Below are 22,323 nucleotides of genomic sequence, written 5' to 3'. Positions count from 1 at the left end.
GGCGCTAGAGTGGAAAAGCGGGTGGGCGGGCTGGAGGCAGCTTCTGGCAGGGCCCTTACCGCACAGATCCCGGGGGTCACAACCTTCCAGCACCATTTAATGAGCGACAGTGGCCGGTAGCCAATCATGTCTTCGATGTTATCGTAGAAGCGATTGCTTCCTGTCCAGGATAAAACAGACAGCCACACACACATCCCAGAGAATTTTTGTACAAGACCCAGACAGAAGGCTAGAAGTGTTTGCTTTTCCCAGCCCGAGACAGACAAATGATGGCAGGGACCTTATTTACCACTGAACAGCTACCAAGATGTTATGTACGTGAGGTTTCAGAATATACTGCAGTAGGAGGAATTCTGGTCTGATATTGGGAACACCACTGACCTTGGGCAGTGAGGCCCAGGAAACAGTAAAGAGGAAACATTTCTGGGAGCAAAGTAGAAGGTGGTCCCTTTGAGAGGCAGACCCTGGGCCTGGCTGACATGCGTGGGGGCAGGGGCAGGGCTCTGAAGGCGACTGCTTGGCTGGACTGTTAATGAGTAGGGCAGCCCACAGGGGGCCCTGTTCCCAAGCTATGCTCCCAGTGGGGGTGTCCATCACCAATGAGTCCAGATCCTCATCCACTCATAGGATATAGGAGGAAACAGGAGGACCACAAGGCAGCTGCTGACTGAGGGCCAGGCACTGTGCTTGTTGTTTTGCCCACACTATCTCCTACTTGTAGACATGGTGAGGGCTACTCCATTTTACAGATGGGAAAATTGAGGCTCAGGGGCAGAGAAGCACAGGCCCAAGGTCACAGTGCCTGAGTCTGGAACCCTTCCCTGTGCTGCAGGGGTGTAAGAGTAAGAAACTCTCTTGACAAGTGTGAAAGGCCGAGCCCCTGAGGAAAGGAAGAAGAGGTGGACACAGAGGGAGACAAGCCACGGAGAACCTGAGCCCTCCCGGGCCCCAGGCGTCCATATGCTGGGCACCATGGCAGGCTGCTGGGGTGTGGGTGGGCCCGGCCTCTACTCACCATACACCCAGCCGATGCAGATACACTCAAAGATGGCCACAAAGAGAAGGCACATCCCGCTGGCAGCATAGGAGTCGAAGAGCTGGAAGATGTACATGCCACCCTGCAGAGCAGGAGGACAGATACATGGACAGAGGGACGCAAACACACATGGGAGAGCAGGGTTGGCCAGCTGGCCTCGGAAAGGCCTCTGCTCTGCCCTGGGGCTACCATCGGCCAGGAGTCACTTCCACCAGGGCAGACTACTTCTCCCTATCCTCCCCAAACCATATCCCTTCTGCACCCGGGCACCCCATAAGATTCCACCCTCTGGGGCTGCTCAGATTGCAATCGTTTGTCTTGTCTCTGTTCCCCACATGCCAAAGACAACATGGAAAACCAGAGGTGGCCTCAGCCCCTCTCCCTGATGGCTCTAACAGCCTCCCCACAGGTCTCCCTCTCTCTAGACGTTGGGCACATCAGCTTTCACCAGGACCTTTATAACACGCAAATCCAACCATGTGCCTCCACAGCTTAACGTTACCCCTTGGCTTCAGGCAGCCTGACAGTCACAGCTGCCCTCTCACTTGGCCTTGTCTGCCTTCCTACCAGCCGACTTCAACACGCTTCCCCCCGACAGACCAAGGGATCGTCCTGCCTTTGTGCTGTTCCCTTTTGCTTGGTAAGTTCTTTCAAAGCTCAGCTCAAATATTACCTCATCTAGGAAGCCCTCCCTGAAAGCCTCTGTAGCACATTTTCTGGATTCACAGTTTTTAAAACAAGTTTTCCCATCAGCTGCTCTATTAGCTCTGGGCTTCTGCTGGGGAGGCCCCCACACCAGTTTTGTCTCCTGCCAGCGCAGGGCCTGGCTCGAAGTAGGTCCCTGATAGTTGCAAGTTGAATTGTGTGGAGTGAGAGCCCCGTGGGGAGGGACTCTGAATGGCTTGTCCACAGCTGTGTCCATTTCTGGTCAAGGCCTTGGCACAGACTAGGTGTGCAACCTTTGTGGAATGCAGGATTGGCGTGGGCCAGCTCTGTGGTATATACATCTGTGATGATGGACTTCAGGGAAAGGCCTGGGAGGTATAAGCTCAGGTGGCCAAGGTGATCCGGGAAGGTTCCTAAAAAGGAGGGATGGCATCTGGGCTGGGGGAGGTGGGGAGGCCAGCTACAGGTGTGGGAAGGGTTGGGATCCTTACAGAAAATCTTTATAATACGTGACTGCCCTTAGGGGAACACAACCAACAGCAGTAGAAATAAAAGTCGAAAAGGGAAGGAGGGTCTGGTTGGGGGAGGCACTGTGAATGCCAGGACAGGAGGGTAAGAGGCCAGGACAAAGCCTGGACAGCCTCCTGTGTGTCTGCCACAGGGACGTAATTGGAATTAAGCTTCTGGTCTGTGCTCCCACAGCCCCCAGGGCCTCCTCCTACCCTGTGAGACCACACACAGGCTGGGACTATTTCCTCACATCTCTTCAGCTGCATCAGAGGCAACATCTCAGTGCCTACAGGGCCAGACAGGTAACACAAGGGAGAGACATTGGCCCAGTTGGCAGGAAGTGGTGGAGACTGGTACTATTTGGCCACACACAAGTCTGGTTGAGTCACTGGGGGAGGCAGGTCTGCGTGCGGCCAGATATGCAGATTTTCTAGAAGATGCCAGAAATCCAGGCTTTCCTGAGAAATCTTTCTCTCCTGAATAGTTGGCAACCTCTTCACGTTCTTAAAAACACATTGGGGGTGAAACAAAGGGGATCTCTGGGCCGTATCTGGTCTGGGTCCTCCCATCTGTGCCAGACGTGGTGGATATTCAGGTCTGTGAGAGTAAGGAGCCAACCAGAGGCTCCTCTGCGACCAGCAGTGGGCGTGGCTTTCTGAGTTAAAAGCAGAGACCACACTCCCAAGGGCTCTCCTGAGCGTCTCCTTCCATGAACACCATACATGCATATGCAGCGCTCTCCAAGCACCAGGCTCTGAGTGAACTGCGTGCCGGGTCTCAGTCTGGTTGGTCCTTGCAGCGTGTGCAATTAATTATGAGGCAGGCACGACTGCTGTCCTCGGCGTTCATGGGGGAAACCAAGGCACAGAGTCATCCGGCTTTAGCCAGTCACTGGGCTGAGGACTCAACCTAGGCCCACTGCCGCACAGCCTGTGCTCTTAACCCTCCACCACACTGCCTTCGTGGAAGACAAGAAATCTGTGGCCTATTTCTTCCCCAGAGCCGAACTTTAAATGTGTATACTTAAGGGAGAGGATCTCGCCGGCAATTACTGTGGAGGCTGGGGCGGACACGGCCCATTTGGCCACCTGAACTTCCTGCTGCGCTCACTCACGGATCTTCCTGCAGGGAGGCAGAAGGTCGGCATGTGAAGCCCACGTGTCTGCTGATGAATGGTCAGCTCCTCCCTGGGGGCCAGGAGGCACCCCTGGGCAGATCCACGCCCTCAGGTTGAAGGGTGGGCAAGCAGGCTCTTGGAGGCCCGGGGGGGGGGCCCCCAGCACCGGAGGTCCAGCAGGGTCCTCTGCCCGCCTGCTCCAGGCCAGTGACATCCACACCCACAGCCCAGCTTATCTTCTTGCAGCCCAGTCCCCACTAGCCCCCTTTAACTCATCACTTTGTACGTAGGTGACAAAAGACTCTACTTTGTGTAATGAATCAGCACTTAATGAAGCCCTGCTCACTGCAGGGCTGGTTTCCCCAGTGGGAAGAGGAGAGATAGAATGCCACACCATTCATTTGCACAAAGCTGATTATCACTTCCATTAATGTGACAATGACTAGGAACACTAATAACACCAGCCACCACGCCCTGAGTGCCTGCCCCCTGTGAGGCCCCAAGGGAAGAGAGCCCACCGCCCCGGCTGGGCCGGCTCCTGTTTTCAAGGACCTCAGAGTCTGGTAGGGGAGAGACAGGTGCTTGGAGGGGTCATTCTAAGGTGGGAGAAAGGCTGGGCTGAGCCTGGAACAAAGTGCTTGGAGGAAGGAAAGCAGAGGAGGCTTCCAGGAGGCAGCCTCTGAGCTGAGAAGCAGAGGATGCGGAAGATTCCCCAGACCGACCTCAGTATCACCTCAGCCGCTTTGATGGATCTGGAATTCCCTCATCTCTTTCCACGTTTCTTACAAAACCTCTTCTTGTCTCCCAGCAACAGTTTTCTGTGTTTTTTTTCTTTTTAAACTAACTAATTTTGTGAGTATGGGGGAAAAGATATCTAATGTCACCACCTCAAGGTACTTGAGAAAGTATTTATTGGACAAGATGGTTGCAGGAGAAACATGGTATTATGAGTCTTTTTTTTTTTTTTAATGTTTATTTATTTTTGAGACAGAGAGAGAGACAGAGTTGGGGAGGGGCAGGGAAAGAGGAGGACAAAGAATCCAAAGCAGGCTCCAGGCTCTGAGCTGTCAGCACAGAGCCCGACATAGGGCTCAAACCCACAAACCGTGAGATCATGACCTGAGCTGAAGTCTAACATTTAACCGAGGTGCCCCCCCAGGTGCCCAAGAGAGTCTTAATTTGAGGGGTTAATGGTGAACCCCTCCTCACCCACAGGCCCAGCAGAGGCAAGAAGAGGGATACATAAGGGGTTCTGGGGCTCAGACACACAGTGCCTGAAGGTGCCATACATCCTCATGTGTGTTGTTCTCAGTGATGTCCCAGAAAAGCCTGCTCTGAATGTTAGTCCAAGAGCAGTACCTGGTTGAAGGCTGCATAGCTAACACTGTCCCTTTCACCCAGAAGTTACAGTGAGAGTGGTCCGGGCATCCAGAGGCTCATGACTACAGATAAACCCAGTATCTCCCTTTCCGAGTTTCACTCCTGTCTGGTAGTGACCACGGTGACCTTTAGCTGAGCCTTCACACGCGTAAGACATTATGCTAGGGGCTCAAGGAGAACTTCGAATGATTTGCACAACAACCCATTACAAAGAGGAGAAACTGAGTCCTAGACCTGTACTAGACCTGCCTAGGGTCATATGGCCAATTCCAGAGCTGGGCTTTGACCTCAGACCTGCCTAAGCCAGAGCCCAGGCACTTAACCATCACGTTACCGTGTTCACATTGCTTACTTGCGTCCACATGGCTCACCTCCGTTAGCATCACAAGGCCCAGGAAATAGGAGACGACTGATAGAGCCAGGATGAGCAGCTCCCGCCGGTAGCCCCTCCGAAAGACCTTGGGGTACATGTCCACCACAGCGGTCACGAGGCTTTCCACGCACACAAACTGGACGGGGCAGAGAGGATGGTGTCAAGTCCAGGAGAAAGCCGGTTCTCAGCGGCCCTGGCTCTGGACAAGTGCAACACGTCGAACCCCTGGGCTTCTTGCCCGCTGGCCTTACCTTCCTTCCCACACTCACACTGACAGAGGGCCCGAGAATAACAACAATTCCAGCACTTAATAGAACTTCAGCAAGTACATGGAAAAGATGGAGACCCTGAAACTCCAAGAGGGGAAGTAACCTGCCCAAGGTCACTCAGCAAGGAAGCGGCAGAGTCAGGACTTGAACTGGGGTCTCTGACTCCAAAGCTAGTACTCCTTCTCCCCCATATTTCCTATCAGGAGCCTACATGCTGGGCCCTGTTCTGGGGTCGACTACTTAAGTGAGACGCTGTCTGGGAGGCAAGATAGGCATCTCTGTACCTATCCTGAGAGTGAGTGCTCTGGTAGTGGCAGGTTCTGGTCAGTGTCTGCAGGCAGAGCTTGATTTCCTCATTCTCTAGGACTGTGACAGTTCCCCTGTCCTTTGTTTCTGCTGGGCAAGCACCCCTCTGATGCATGGAGAGCAATCAGAGGCGAGCCAACACCCAGCTCTTGTGTTTGTGCTGTGGGAGACTCTGGGCCCAGCCAGACCGGGCAGGCTCAAGACAACACAGCTTGAGCCCCTGTCTGTATCCCACCATGCTGAGACAGGGCCAGATGCACGGTGTCACTTCTATTCCTACTCAACCATCAACACCCAGCCCAAATATCCCAACACACAGTCACCCTCCTCCCTGGGTTCTTCCAGACCATGGGCAGATCTCCTGCATAAGCCTTTTCCTGACTGCTCCTTCTTGCCCCCAACTTGGGCAGAACAGACCTTTCCTCTCCTCTACCCCAGCCCTCCCACCTCTGCTTCACCTCATGGGTCCCGTGCTTGCTTATATCTGTCCCCTTACAAGGTGGGGCCCTGGATTTTCATCTCTTTCCAGTGGCACAGAGGAAAGGCCTCAGAAAAGGTTGATAAATTCATAATAATAATAAATAATGGCAAATGCATGGTACTTATGGTGAGCCAGGCTCTATTCTAAGCATTTAACAGATACTAATTTATTTAATCTCTATGGTACTATTACTATCCCTGTTTCATAAGTGAGGACGTGTAAGCATAGGGGGTAGGCCGTCTGCCTGAGGTCGCAGAGGTATTCAGTGATACAGCCTGGGTAGGAAGCAGGCAATCTTGTTCTACAGCCTGGGCTTTAACCACCGTGCTGGACTGCCAAGAGGGAGGGCAGCAAAAAGAGTAAAGAATTCTTTTACTGGTCACCATGTTGAGATACCCCCTTCCCTGGGGCCATTTGTTGGCCCCATATCCTTTCTACTTTTCGTTTCTACTCCCTCAGAAAAGGTATTTCCAACTTCACTGTGCAGGGGACTGAAGCACAGAGAGGTGAAGTGACTAGCCCAGAGGAACACAGCTAGTGAAAGTCATGGAGCTGGGACTCACACCCAGCCCTGTTTGACCCCAAAGCCCAGGCTCCTAGCCTCCAGGCTACCCTGTCTCTACAGTAAGGCTGGCTGCACTCATCCTTTCTCCGGGGTCCCCAGGGAAGGAAGGAGATGCAATTCAGGGAAGGCTGTTTATCCAGGACCCAAACTGAAGAGACATCAGAGCATGCGGTAGCTAAGAGGCACAAAAACCTGGGTGCATGTCCCAGCTGGTCACACGGCCTCAGTTTCTTTATCTGCAAAATGGGGATGACACAAGGGCCCTCGGTCCATGTGGTTATTGTGAGCAGATCACCACCTGCCCACTGGGCCCCCGGGTCTCCCTTGCTAGCACAGTGTCTCAGCCCAAGTGCTGGCTCCGCTCAACACCCCCAGGGACTCACAGAGCAGAGGCCCCCGTCCCCCACCTCCCACTGCAGGACAGTCACTGTCACGCACAAGCTGCCAATCCCTCCCGAGGCCTCGGCCCTCAACAATAGAAGGGGAGATTATCAGCAGGAACACCCGGTGCTTCAGCAGCTCAGCTTTGCAGTTTCTGAGAAATCATCCGGGGGGGAGATCGGACTTGGCCGGGTTGACAGACACACCGGCCATGAGGTCAGGGTGCTAAGTGACTTGTACAAGGTCATGGGTGGGGCGTAGCACCTTGCCGCAGAGGCTGACAGCACAGCCTCCAGCCTTGGGTAGAAGATGTTCACTGGGGCTCACAGGAAAGCCCACTGTGCTGGAACAGCAGGCAAAAGCGTGGATTTCGTCGAGTGGAGAGTGACTGAAGGCCATGGGGGTCTGGCTGGAAAGCCGAGGAGAGGACTGGAGGAGGGCTGGGAGTACAGGCTGGGGTGAGTTTTACAGGCTGAGATTAAATGCATGCCTTCGTGAGGAGAAAACAGAAAACGTGCACAGATAAATTGCTAGTTCTAACTATACACCCTTCACTGAGGAAGGCAGGCTGCCAAGTGCAGGGTGGGTGGGGGGAGCCCTATTAGCAACAATGAGAAGAGAGCAGATGGGTGGGATGTGGGGTGAGTGGGAGCTGGTGGTGGTACTGAGGACCCTTGTGGCATCCTGGAGTGCCCTGGGGGGCCGTAACACCGAGAAGAAGGAAGGAAGAAGGTACTTTTCTGTGTTCCTGTGTCCCCCACGATTTGACTGGGACAGAGCCCTCAGATATGCCATTAACTATAAGCCTCTCTCTGAGAATTTCTTCCCGCTTGTTAAGTGGTGCTACTAGGCAGAAATATTTTCACCAAATGGAAGTATTTAACAATTAAAAAAATTTTTTTTTATTGGGAGTTGGGAATTCTGGGTAAGGGAAAGTATGTTTGGGAAGACGTGGAGGGACCCATACAGGTGCATCTGGGGGTGACAGAGGAGACCGCCTGGAAGGGGGTGCTGAGAGGAGACCACATGGGGACAGCAAGCAGGGCCCTGACAAGCAGCACCTAGAGGCGGCAATCAGGCCCCTGAGCTGCTCCCAAGTGCAGTGTCTGGCCTCCCTGCCCTCCCAGCCTGGGTTCTCCCCCTTACCTGGCTGTCCAGGCCCAAGAAGATCAGCATCATGAAGAACAAGGCAGCCCACAGTGGGGAGAGAGGCATCATGGTGACAGCCTTGGGGTAAGCAATAAAGGCCAGGCCGGGGCCTAGAGAGGAAGGAGAGAGAGAAAGGTGCTGGGTGGAGCTTGGTCCCTCATTCAGTTGTTATTTGAAGCCATCATATATTGAGTGCCCCCTTTGTGCTGGGTACTATGCCTCATTCTCCCTCAAATCAGGTAAATTTCCCAGCCACCCTCCTAAGCTGTTGGTACTATTTTGATGCCCATTGCAGGGATGAGCAAGCTGAGGCATAGAAAGGTACGCAAGGGTCAGCAGGGGTCAGGATTCAAACCCAGGTTGGTCTGACACACAGACTTTCCCTGCATAGACCTGTCTCTACTGTTCTCACTGGGGCAGACGTGGGGATGGTGGCTTATTAAAATGCGGGTTCTCAGGCCCACCTCACAGATTCTAATTGGGTCAGTCTAGGGTGGGGCAAGGACCAGGCACCAGGTGATTCCAAATGGGTAGCAGGAATAGCCTATCCCAGGCTGCCCCTTCCTTTGCTTCTTCCCTTTATTTCCTGTGTCTATACTCACTTATTTTGGCTGCTCCAAATAAAGAGCTTGGTTAGCACGTCCTGAGGATGAACTTTATTAATATCGAGGGAGAGATACCTGATATTCTAGCCCTGTAGCACAGTGGTCAAGGGCACAGGTTCTATAGGCAGATGGCCTGGGTTCAAATGCTTATTCTTTATTGTGATCTGTATCTGTCTCCTCAGCTGAAAAATGGGGATGATAAAGTCCTACCTAATGAAATGGTTTTGAAAATTCAATAAGATGATGCAGAATATGGAAAGCACTTAAAATAAATACTCAGTAAACATTAACTGATTATTTGCTCTTAAAAGCAACATTATTAAAATCTAATTTACCTATAATAAGCACTCATTTTAACTGTACAACTTCAGTGAGTTGTGAAGTGTATATACCCAGATAACTGCATTCAAGATGGAGAACATTTCTATTGCCCCATTGGGCCCCTCTGTGGTCTCTCTATCCCCATTCTCTGTCTTAGCTCCAGGCAACCATTGATCTGATTTTTTTTTCCACCTTATATTAGCTTTGCCCATCCTATTTAGGAGTGGAATTGCTGGGTCATATGGTAACATATCTTTAACTTTCTAAGAAATGCCAAACAGATTTCCAAAGTAGCTGTCATTTTATATTTCTACCAGTAATGTTGGAGGGTTCCAGTGGCTCCACAACCTTGGCAACACCTGATGTTATCAGATGTGGAGTATCTTCACGTAGCTTTGTTGTCTGCTCAAACGCCTTCTTTTGTGAAGTCCTTGTTGATTTTGCCCATTTTTTTTACTGGGTTGTCTCCCTTTTCTTGAGTTGTGAGAATTCCTGATATATTTGGGATATAAATCCTTTATCAGAGAAGGATGATTAATATTTCCTCCTACTCTGTGGCTTGCCTTGTCATTTTCTTAATGTATCTTGTGAAGAACAGAAGTTTTAAAATTTCCACTTGTTTGTTGCTAGCATATTAAAAATACAATAGGTTTTTGTTTATTGTCCTTTTATCCCATGGCAATAGTAAGTTCACTTATTAATTTTTGTGTGTGGCTTTCTTACAATTTTCTATGTGGTCAATCATGCTGTTTATAAGTAAATACAATTTTGATCCTTCCTTTCCAATCTTAATTATTTTTATTTATTTTTCTTGCTTTATTGCACTGTCTAGAAATTCTAGTACCATATGGCATAAAAGCAGAAACAGCATACAGCCTTGCTTTATTTCTGATTTTAGGGGCAAGCATTCAATATTTAATGGCGAGGAAATTAGCATTTGTGCACTAACCACAGACCTTTTTTTTTTTTTTTATCTACGAGTTTTTCTCCTTATGTCCTTTTTTCCTATTCTAGTAAGCAATTCAGGATTCCACACCGTACTTCATGATTGTATTTCTTTACTCTCCTCCAAATTTGCAATAGTTTCCCAATCTTCTCTTTCATGACCTTGACATTTCAACGAGTACTGGTTATTCTTTAGTGGAATGTTCCTCTGTATGGGTTTGTCTGATGTTTTCTCATTATTAAACAGAGGTTATACAATTTTTTTAAGGTTACGCATTTTTTTTTTTTTTTTTTGGCAAGAACATCACAGAAGTGATGCTGTGTCCTTCTCAGTGCATCAGGTTAAAGGGGCACATGATATCTGTAAACTTTAGTACTGGTAATGTTTACCCTGATTACTTGGTTAGGTTGGTGAATGCCAGTTTTCTCCAGTGTAAAGTTACTGTGTTTCCCTTTATAACTGATAAATATCTTGGTGAGGATACTTTGAGATTATGAAACTATCCTGTTTCAAGTAAAACTTTTACCCACCGATTTTAGTATCCATTGGTAGATCTTGCTTGCAACAATAACTCCTTTGAGGTTTGCCTAGTGGGTTTCTTTTCTTCATTCCTTCTACATTTATCAATTAGAATTCTTCTGTAAGAAAGACTGTTCCTTCACACTCATTTATTCAATTTTTATTTATTTCAATGTGGACTCCCGGGTATTCAGTTTATTCTACAGATTACAATCCAATACTATCATTATTAGCTTCTTCAGTTTGGTTCCCTGTGTCCTTATGACATGCCTCCATCCTTTTTCTGAGTACTTCCTTACTTTCTGGCACTACTAAATGTTTCAGCTTATCATGTCTTGCTCCAGCACTAGAATCAACTGTTTCTCCAAAAAGCCCGAGTTCCTTTAATTGAAAAATGGTATTCAGAAATCAAGATCTGTCTTCTGGGTATGTTCGTTGCTACTGGAATATCATTTCTTGCAGGCCCTCTCAGCACACAAAGCTAGGAGACATATGTATGTATATCTACACATACACACACACATGTTTCTATATCTAACTGCATATATTTTAAACCCACGAGTCCATCCTGATACCTCCAATTCTAATACAGATCACTGTATCTTCTCCATTTTCTTTATGTGTAACTTCTTCCTCAGTGAAAATTCTGTCTCTAACGATCCCTATTGACTTGTTTGTTCAGTCCCCACATACACGTACAATAGTTACAGAATTGCAAACCCATACTCCTGTACTAACAAGAGAACAGTACAGTGATTTTTGTTTTTAGCCTTATAGTGTCCAGTCAAAATACTGTGTCCAGAAATTTACTTAGATTTGGTCTTTTCTTTCCCATTCTCTTCAGTATGGTTACATTTTTTTATTTGTAATGCAGTAAGGTTCATTTTTTACTGTTTGTATTCCATTTTAATTCCACTCAAAAAAAGGAACTGTTTATTTTGGGTGTTATTTGAAATGTTACTGTTACCGTGTTTCTCTAAGAGTCAGAACTAATAGAAATATACTAAGAAGTATTTTTTCCTTTTCATCTTTACTTAATTCCACCCTTCTTTCTATTCCTTGTCCACTCATGCCCTATAGGTAACCATTCTCTTCATTTTTTAGTTTATCCTTTCCATATTTCTTTTGCACAAATGAGCAGACATACTTTCTTACATCTCCTTCTTTCTTCTACAATGGGTAGGATACTATAGATATTTGCTTTTTAAACTTACACACACACATTTATCCTTTAAAAAATACTCATAAATTTCCATTTACTCGATTATTTTTATATTGTGAATGACTATTGTATTTTTTCAAAGACTTTTTTAGTATATATGAAGATAATTTTATAATTTATTTCATTTGGGCTATTAATAGGATGTATGATATTACTGGATTTCCTAGCATTACACCAACCTTGCATTATTCCTGGAGTAAATCCTACTTGGATTACCTTCTTTTTTTAAATTTTTTTTAATTATTATTTTTGAGAGAAAGAAAGAGAGCGAACAAGCAGGGAAGGGGCAGAGAGAGAGGGAGCCACAGAATCGGAAGCAGGCTCCAGGCTCTGAGCTCTTAGGACAGAGCCTGATGCAGGGCTCGACCTCACAAACTGCGAGATCATGATCTGAGCTGTAGTCGGCTGCCCAACCAACTGAGCCACCCAGGCGCCCCCCGCTTTATTTATTTTTTTTTACATTTTTTTATTGTTTAGGTATATTACCTTTTTAATGTGATTTTGGATTCTAATGGTTTGGATTTGGATTTGCTAATATTGTATGTACTATTTTTACATCACTATGCATGAGTGATACTTTGTTTCTTTGCATTGTCTATTTGGTGTAGGTATCAATGTTATTCATGCTTCATATAAATGTTCCTTTCCTTTCCCTCTGGAATAATTTATAGAGCACTGGGATTATCTGGTGCTTGAAGTTTTTGTTGTTGTTGTGTTTATTTATTTATTTATTTATTTATTTATTTATTTATTTAGAGACAGAGAGGGAGGGGGGAGTGTGAGTGGGGGAGGGGAAGAAAGGAAGGGAGAGAGAGAGAACTCCAAGCAGTCCCTGCACTGTCAGCACAGAGCCTTACATGGGGCTTGATCTCATGAACTGTGAGATCATGACCTGAACCAAAATCAACAGTCAGACACTTAACCAACTGAGCCAACCAGGTGCCCTGGATACTTGAAGGTTTGATAGAATTATCTGAGAAGCCATCTGGGCCTAGTGTTGCTTTTTGTTTTGTTTTGTTGGTAGGGTAGTTACTCAATAACTTTTTTCCTTCTATGGAAATTGGTTTAGGTTTTCTAAATCAAATGTGGTCAATTGTGGCAATCTGTTTTTTCCCAGGAAAATATTCATTTTATCTAATTTTTCAAATTTATGTGTTGAGAAGACTACAAAGCAGGCTCTTGTGATTTTTTTTTTTTAATTTTTAAATTTTATTTAAATCCAAGTTAGTTAACATATAGTGTAATAATGATTTCAGGAGTAGAATTTAGTGATTCATCACTTACATATAGGGCTCATCCCAACAAGTGCCCTCCTTAATGTCCATCACCCATTTAGCCCATCCCCCCCCCCCCCCACACCTCTCCTCCAGCAACTCAAATGTGTTCTCTGTATTGAAGAGTCCCCTTATGGTTTACCTCCCTCTCTCTTTTTACCTTATTTTTCCTTCCTTTCCCCTATGTTCATCTGTTTTGCTTCTTAAATTCCACCAATGAGTGAAATCATATATTTATCTTTCTCTGACTTATTTCGCTTACCATATAAATGTCTTCCACTTCAATGGTTATTTCCCCTTTATCATTTCTTATTTCGCTCTTGGTAAGTTCTTTTATTCTTGGCCGTTTGGTAACTTGTATATTTTTAAAAACCCAGAATTTTAATTAGATCTACTGTTTGTAATTATCTATCTATAATTATTTCACTCCTTCCTGCTTTTATCTTTATTATTTCCTTTCCTGTGCTTTCTTTTAGTTCATTTTGCTGTTGTTCTTCTTAATGTAATTAATTTTCATTCTTTCACTTTTATCGATGTGTTTTTAGTATAGTTTTCTCTTATTATCAGTTTCTTTCTATCTGTGTCTCCTTGTACCTCCTGCAGTTTTGCTTCATAAAGGTTATTGCTGTATTATTTGGTGCATATATTTTTATGTGTGCTGTATCTTTATTATGAATTATAGTTTTTACCATTTAAAAAATGTCCTTTGTAATGCTTAGTGCTTTGGGGCTTGAATTCTACTTTCCCTGATATTGCTGTCATTGTCTATTCCCTTATTTTTAGCTTTTATGAATCATTTTGTTTTAGGTGTATCTCTTATATACAGCATATATATAGGTCGTGTTTTGTGAGCCAAATTGAAAATCTTTTTCTTTTCTTTTTTAATGTTTATTTATTTTTTTGAGAGAGAGAGAGAGAGAGAGAGAGAGATAGAAGGGAGGGGCAGAAAAAGAGGGAGAGACACAGAATCCAAAGCAGGCTCCAGGCTCTAAGCTGTCAGCACAGAGCCCAAAATGGGGCTTAAACCCACAAGCTGTGATAGCATGACCTGAGCCAAAGTTAGACGCCTAACTGACTGAGCCACCCAGGTGCCCCGAAAGTCTTTTTCTTTTAATGGATGAATTAAGCCCACTCACATTTATTGATATGATCAGTCTTAATTTTGACAAAATACTTGGTGGTTATGTGTATTTTTAAATATTTGTTATGTTTCTCTAGGAGTCATGTATTCTTTGTTCTTTTATTTATAAATATTTTTTGGTATTTAGGAAGGTTTATGTTTTTGTTCTAGTGGTTATCTTTATACTTATTACATCTTTTAAAAATGCCCTTAGACCCTTATATTTTATTTAAACCTTTACTGCCTGGCTTTCCAGGTCTGCCCCCACCCCACCCCCCATATCATTTGACACCATTTATGGTCTACACAACAATGAGCTTTTCTGTTTTCCTTTTGCCTTTTCTCTCCATCTTTTAGGTTGATGATTTCAACTCTGTTAAGAGTACACAGCATATTTCTACATTACTCGTCTATCTTTTTCCCTACCTTCGTTTTGGTCTTAGATGTGTACTTACATATTTTTGAATGCTTACCATCAGTCTTTTTTCTAAGTTTTCCTAGTTATTCCTGGACTGGATGAAGCTCACCCCATAGATTCCTCCAAAGGACTTATGAGTATAGAAGTCTCAAAGTTCTGCTTAATATGGTTTTCCTATAACCTCGACATTTTCCATAGCCTTGATTCACACTTCTTTTTGTAAATTAAAAAAAAAAAAAAGATACTGCTTCATAGTTGCCTTTCTTTGTATGTTGGTTTTGAAAAGTATGATACCAGTCTAAGTGTCTAAGTCTTTTGCCCTTTTAAGTTATTTAATCTTTTTTGCCTGGAAGCCTTGAGGATTTTATCTTTATCTTTGAAAGCTAATATCTTTACCAGGATGTCTTGGAGTTGATCAACCTGGGTTAATTTTCATTAGTACCTGAGAAGTCATTTCAATGTGTAGATTGAGCTCTTTTTCTGTTTCTGAAGAGTCTTCTTGGATTATAGTTTTAAATATTACCGCTGTTCCATTGTTTTATTTTTCTTCTTCAGGGACCCTATAATGTGAATATCTTCTTCTCTGCTGGTCTTCCATTTCTAGTTTTTGGTGGGATCGTTTTTACTTCTTTATGTCATTTTCATTCATCTGGTTGTTTTCCTTCCTTTTTAAAATGTCCCTTTATTCACCTGAGTGGCTCAGTCGGTTAAGCATCTGACTTCAGCTCAGGTCATGATCTCGCGGTTTGTGAGTTCGAGCCCCGTGTCAGGTTCTGTGCTGGTGGCTCGGAGCCTGGAGCCTGCTTCGGATTCTGTGTCTCCCACCCTCTCTGCCCGTCGCCCGCTCACACTTTGTCTCTCTCTCTCAAAAATAAATAAACATTTAAAAAATGTTAATAAAAAAATAATAAAATGCCCCTTTATTGAGACCATTCTCCAGTGGACATTTGTAATTTATTCTTCATTTCTGAGATAACTTGGCCTTATCTTTTTTTCTCATTTCTTCCCCTCTGAGTTCAATTAACTTTCTCTTCATTCATTCCTGTGCCCTCTTCTCCTATCTGGTAGTTTTAAAATTCCAGGTTCAAGGTTTTTGTTTGTTTTTCTCACATCCTCAGATGCTTCTTTGGATATATTTAATTCTGTCTGGAGTGTTGACTTACAATTTTCCTCTATGTCATGGTTGGTTTCATGGTCATTGATATGTGGGGAGTTTCTATTCCTGATTGTCTGCAGTAGCTCTGTATGGACTTGACTTTTCTCATGTTCATGTTTGTGGGTATTTTATAATATTCCCAACTTAATAGTGCCCTCTTTTGTCAGTATGGCAAAGTCCAGGTACTTTAAGCAGCTTTTTGTTTTGAGGGTGGGGAAGGGTGATCTCCCCTTCCCACACCCTGATTTAATGGTTCTCTTTGGTTTTTCAGGACTTTATTTTATCTCCTTTTTTTTTGGTTTTCCCTTCACCATCTAATCGTCAAAGGGTGCTTCTCCTTTTCTTTTTGCCTTTTTCTCTCCCAGAAGTTCTGTGTTTCAAGTGGTGTCTCCTTTAAATTGTGCTGGTTCCTTTAAATGGCCCCTGTTCCTTGAATTACACATCGAATCCCTTCTCTGTTGTCCCTGCTCAGGGATCTGTCTGGATCTTTTCCAGGTTTTTCAGACTTACAGTGAATTTAATCTTTCTGGGGATTGCTCCAAATCACTCTTAGGTCCCTTCACCAGCCTGTCTTCTGTTTCCCCCATAGTTTTTCTCAGTTTGCTTTTGTTCATCACAAAGCCTTACCAGCTGTGAGGGTGCAGTGGTAGCAGAAGGGATTATGCACTGAGATTGGTATTTTTTCTTTTTGTTACTGTTATCTGTAGCTTTAATATTTTCTGTCTTTGAGTTATGCAGGGGCATGGTTTTGTATAAAATATATTTTCCCTTCTTGTTTTTTTCTTGTTTGGGAAGGAAATTAGGATACAAGTAGCTATACAGCTCTCATAGTCCTCAGATATTCAGAGGTCTAACATACTCTAACTTTTAAAAGACCCATGTAAGATTGATACTACTTTTTTCTTACATGTTCGGTAGATTTCACCAGTGAAACCATCAGGGCTTCAAGTTTTCTTGGTAGAAAGGTTTTTGATATGAATCCAATGTCTTTTAAAAAGTATAGAGCTATTCAGTGTTTCTATTTCTTCTTGAGTCATTTTGAGTAAATTATATTTTTAAAGGAATTTTCCATTTAATCTACATTATCAAATATATTAGCTTGAAGTTGCTCATAATATTTCCTATTCTCATTTTTAATGTCTGTAGAACTTCATCCCCCTTCTTTCATTCCTGATATTAGTAATTTGTGTTTTCTCTCATTTTTTTTCCTTGATTAGTCTTACTAGGGGATTATAAATTTTGTTGTTTAGTACCAAATTTGGCTTTGGAATTTTATTGTGGGTATGTCTTCCCTTTATTATTTCTTTGTTTATACTTACTTTGGTTTAATTTATACTTCTTTTTTTCAGCTTCTTCAGATAGAAACTTTAATTTTTTACTTTAAATCCTTCTTTCTAATTAGGCTTTAAAGTTATAAATTTCCCTGTAAGTACTTTAACTGTATCCCACAAGTTTTGATATGTTTTCACTACCATTCAGTTTGAAATACTGTCTTCTTTGGCTCATGGGTAATTTAGAAACATGTTGCTTAATTTACACATACTTAAGGATTTTCTAGGTATATTTTCATTATGGATTCATAATTTAATTCAGTGGTAGTCAGAGAATATACCTTGTAATTTCAATCTTTTGAAACCTATTGAGATTTAATTTATGGCCCAATTTATATCCTATCTTGGTGAATATTTCATGTTCATTTGAAAAGAACTGTACTTTGCAGTTGTTCCTTGCAGTGTTTTATAGATGTCAATTAAGCTAAGTTGTTTGACAGTATTCAGATCTCTATGTCTTTATTAATATTTTGTATAGTTGTTTTAACATTAATGAACAAGGGGTGTTAAAATCTCCCACTATGATTGTGAGTTTGTCTATTTTTACTTTTAGTTTGTCAGTTTTTGCTTCATGTATTTTATTTTTAAAAGTTTATTGGGGTGCCTGGGTGGCGCAGTCGGTTAAGCGTCCGACTTCAGCCAGGTCACGATCTCGCGGTCCGTGAGTTCGAGCCCCGCGTCGGGCTCTGGGCTGATGGCTCAGAGCCTGGAGCCTGTTTCCGATTCTGTGTCTCCCTCTCTCTCTGCCCCTCCCCCGTTCATACTCTGTCTCTCTCTGTCCCAAAAATAAATAAATGTTGAAAAAAAAAATTAAAAAAAAAAAAAAAGTTTATTTATTTATTTTGAGAGATGGGGAGGGGGGCACAAAGAAAGGGAGAATCCCAGGCAGGGATTCTCCATGTCAGCATGGAGCTTGATGCAGGGTGCAAACCCACGAACTGTGAGATCATGACCTGAGCCAAAATCAAGAGTCATACACTCAATCAACTGAGCCACCCAGGCACCACTGCTTCATGTTTTTAAAATCCCTGGCATTAGGTACCAACACATTAAGGATTAGCTATCTTATAAATGAACTGCTCCTTTTATAAACATTATGAAGTGTGCTCCCCATTATCTCTAGTAATACTCTTTGACTTGAAGTCTACTCTAATATTAATATAGCAAAGCCACTTTTCTTATGCTTGTTGTTTACATGGTATTATCTTTTCACTCTGTGTTACACGTTATCTGTGTCTTTAAATTTAAAGCATCTCTTGTCAAAAGCTTATAGTTGAGTCTTGCTCTTTTACTCAGTCTGATAATCTCTGCCTTTTACTTGGAGTATTTGGCTCATTTGCACTTAATATAGTTATTGATACAGTTGGGTGTAATTTTACCATTTCATATTTGTTTTATTTTTGTCCCTTCTGAATTTTGGAGGTTTTGTTTTTTTGTTTACTCTGTTGTGTTTTTATTGCCTTCTTTTGGGCTGATCAATATTTTGAAATGTCCAGTTGTATTTCATTTAAGCTTTGTAGCCCTACCTCCTGTTATTATTTTCTAAGCAGTTAGCCAACAATATGCACCCATAACTCATTAAAGTCTATCTGGAGTTAGCAACATATTACTTAATCCTGCCACCACACATCTGACTCTTTCCACTTCTGATGATCATTCTGACATTTTCTGTCTCAAAACAGAATTCAGGACTTAACCACATCAATAATTATGAAATGAAAAGAGACAGATACTCCAATTAAAAGACATAGATAATCAGACTGAATAAAAAAGCAAGACTCAATTATAAGCTGTCTAAAATCTCAACCTCCAGGAGAGGGTATCTCACAGAAAGTATCACAGAAACAGACCAAGGGACATGTGGATAAGGGCTTGGGATCACAGCATGACAAAATCTGAGTCCTGTGAGAAGTATACGTTGCCTTTCTGGCTCAGTTTCCAGGTATTCTGGGACATCCCATTGAGCATTCTGCCATCTAATTAGGTATTTTCCAAAAATCACTCATCAGAAAGCAAGCCCAGGTCCTTCTGAGCAAGGTGAGGTGGCCACACACTCACTTAAAACTTGCAATTTCTCCATATGGCAGATGTTCCCAAGGAGAATCTTAGCCTGACCCATATGCCCAACCAAGGGCACAGAGCAGATTTACCGGCTGGATACCAGGAGCAACACAGGAAGGTGAGCCAGAAAAGGCTAGAGCCAGGCTGTAACACCTATGAGCTGTGTGACCTTGGGTGAACCACTTGAGGCTCTGAGGTATGGGGTCCATATCTCAATGGGCATGGTAAAACTTAGGGCTGTTTATGTGAACAGTGCCCCCTGCAGTTGTGCAGAGCTTATTCTGCACAGCCACGAGTGGAAGCCCGGACAAAGCCTACCCTGCAGAGGTGCTGTGAGAATTTCGTGAGGTAGACTATGAAACACAACCACCCCAGAGCCTGCAAACGAGACACAGTAAATCCATTATGGTCCATCCATCCAGTGGAATACCACAGAGCCATGAAAATTCTTGATTGAAATCTCTGTTTACTGAGGCACAAAGTTCCTCATGCTTTATTGTGAAGGGGGAAATGTAGTCTACTGAATACCAGGGGTAATTTGATCTGATTTCCATCAACACACATATGGATATGTAGGCATGGAAAATGCCATGACAGGAAAAACCCAAAATGTTGTCTGATTTGGAGTGCAGCGTTTTTCCTTTGTTAAGATTTCCACATTTTTCTAACATGAATATGCTTTCAATTTGAAATTAGAAAAAAAAATAATAAAATTTATTTTTAGTTGGCTCTTTTCCTTTCTATGAATCTTCTCTGAACTCCATCTATAAAATGGAAATAATGATAAAAAGAGAAAACATAATGCTGCAGATATCTTATCCCACTGCACACCTAAGGCAGAAATTAGGACATTCATTTTATAGAGGAGGAAATGAATTCTTGGAGTGGGCAGTGCTCCCATATAGAAGGTAACACTCTTTCCTTACAGGGCTGTCTGTGGTTTGATGCCAGGAAGGAGCATGGGTGTTTGGTCAAGTGTCAGGTGCCCACAGTGGGCAATAGGATGGCATGGTCAGAGCATGGGCTCTGGAGCCAGAGGGCCTGTATTAAATCCCAGCCCTGTCCCTTCCAGCTTGTGTAATCTTGGTTGAGTGACTTCACCTCTCTGAGCCTCAGCTTCCTTATCTGTAAAACAGGGGTAGCTTCTTTACAGAGTAAGCACTTGATGAGTGAGAGCTTTGGTCAGATTAATATCCTCTAGGCTAGCTCTGGCATCCTGATTTCAGCAGGGACGGTCTCTCTCTCTGTCTCTGTCTCTGTCTCTCTCACTCTCTGACATACATTCCAGAGGACGTGGACCCTGAGTGGTCACGGAGCAAAGCTTTGCAACCACGTTCCTGCTCTGATGTCCATATCCACCACCTTGCCCAGCTTGGTGGGTTAGAGGGGTGCTTCCTGGTGGGTTAGAGGGGTGCTTCCTGATCTATGTGTGCCACATAAAAAAGGATACTGTGGACCAACATTTTCCACAGAGGCAATGTGGCTCCCACAAGTGCTTGGGGGTGGTCACAATAAATGGGGGCATGACTTACACTGAGTAGATGGAGGCCAGAAAGGCTAAGCTCCCTGTGCTGGTCTTGACAAACTGTTCTACTACACATTCTTGTAGGTGAAAAACTTATTTAGACTTAACTGAGTTTAGAACCTAACCATTTGTCATGAGAACACAAACTATTTTCATACTTTTTACCACACATTTTCCTAGAATTCAAATACCATGTAGATTGTGAATCACAACCATGTAAATTCACCATTTTGTGTCATCGCCTCAGCAACAATAACTCTGCCTGTAGTGTGTTTGATACAAACACATCAATCTATACTTAAGAATGTCACACTCAGTGATTCTACATCTAAAAGAGGGAAAGGGAGAGAGGTTCTCTAGGCAGAGAGAACGGTATGTGCAAAGACCCTGTGGTGGGAGGGAGCAAGTGACGTTGCAAAAGCAGATCACTGCAGTGGGGCAGCATGAGCACGGGGGGGATGATGTTGGGGGTGAGGCTACAAAGGCTGGGCAACACGGGGCCTTGGGGCCATGCTTAGAATCCACTACTATGAGAAGTAAAGAAGAGCTTTTCACCAGAGATGGACATACTCAGATCTGCATTTTGAAAGAAATCAATCTACACATGGAACAGAAGGGGCAATAGTGGAGGCTAGGAGGCCCGTGGAAGGTTCCTGCGATCATCCAGGTGAGCGGTGACAGTGGTCTGGGCTGGTGGGGAGACAGTGTAGCTGGGGGAAAGTACATGAAGTGGAGCAACACTGAGGAGGCGGAAGCTATACAACCCGAGGACGTCTTGGATATGGAAATGAGGAAGTGTCAAGGTTTTTCTCCCGTGATCCCGGTTTGAGGATGGATGGCGGGCCACCTCCTAAGACCTGAACCCAGAAGGAGAATGAGCTGAGGAGGCAGATCATACTTGTGTTATGACCTTCAATCACCCGAGGCCTCCCTCGCCTTTGGCGAACTTACCTGACTCTGCCACCTCGGCAATGGGCACCCCCTGCTCGTATGCCATGAAGCCCAGGACTGAGAAGATGGCAAAGCCAGCCACAAAGCTGGTGCCACTGTTCAGGCAACACAGCATGATGCAGTCCCTGTGGGGAAGCAGCGAGAGGGGCTGAGGTCAGAGTGGGCGGAACAGGTGCCCTGCTTGAACATTCTGTGTGAGCACCACCGCCAATCCTGTGGGGCAGGCAGGGCACGGTGGGCACAGACAGCCCCATTTGCCTGATGAAGCCCTGGTGGTTCAGAGAGGTTAGGTAGCTGGCTCATGGTCACACAGCTGCTCCTGCATTTTTAGAAGATAAGGTGGGTCATGGACCAGACACATGGAAGAGGGATGGGAAGGAAGAAAGGCTGGCAAGTGAGAAAATGCACTAGTGAGAAGATAGTTGGAGACAAAGCAACACTCCTCCAAATCCCCAGAAGGAAACAAAACCAGGGAAATGACAGAGGAGTGATTTCCTGGGAGCCCAAGGAGGGCCAGAGAGGCCTCTGAGAAATGGCTCCTTCTCAGGGGAGCATCCACAGACTTTACACCGGCAGCTCCCAGCAGCTTCAGGAGGAAACACCCTCCTGAAGGTCAAGCTTCTTGCCAGGCTGTTTACTGG

General features: G+C 44.5%; 1 protein-coding gene across 2 annotated transcripts in view; it reads right to left on the bottom strand.

Annotated features, from left to right (window-relative positions):
* SLC6A11 (solute carrier family 6 member 11) overlaps positions 1-22,323 on the bottom strand; it is a 134,688-nt gene that overhangs the window by 7,342 nt on the left and 105,023 nt on the right. For both annotated transcript variants that reach the window (XM_045493806.1, XM_045493805.1), the window contains 5 exons: positions 21,683-21,807; positions 8,231-8,343; positions 5,081-5,218; positions 1,016-1,118; positions 60-160 (listed from right to left, as the gene is read on the bottom strand). In XM_045493806.1, the coding sequence (XP_045349762.1) occupies positions 60-160; positions 1,016-1,118; positions 5,081-5,218; positions 8,231-8,343; positions 21,683-21,807 (580 nt within the window). The remainder of the gene's footprint in view (positions 1-59; positions 161-1,015; positions 1,119-5,080; positions 5,219-8,230; positions 8,344-21,682; positions 21,808-22,323) is intronic.

This window comes from Leopardus geoffroyi, chromosome A2 (genome assembly GCF_018350155.1).
Source record: "Leopardus geoffroyi isolate Oge1 chromosome A2, O.geoffroyi_Oge1_pat1.0, whole genome shotgun sequence".
Classification (NCBI taxonomy): domain Eukaryota; kingdom Metazoa; phylum Chordata; class Mammalia; order Carnivora; family Felidae; genus Leopardus; species Leopardus geoffroyi.
Note: the sequence above shows the minus strand (reverse complement) of the source record. Positions and strands in the feature narration are given on the sequence as shown.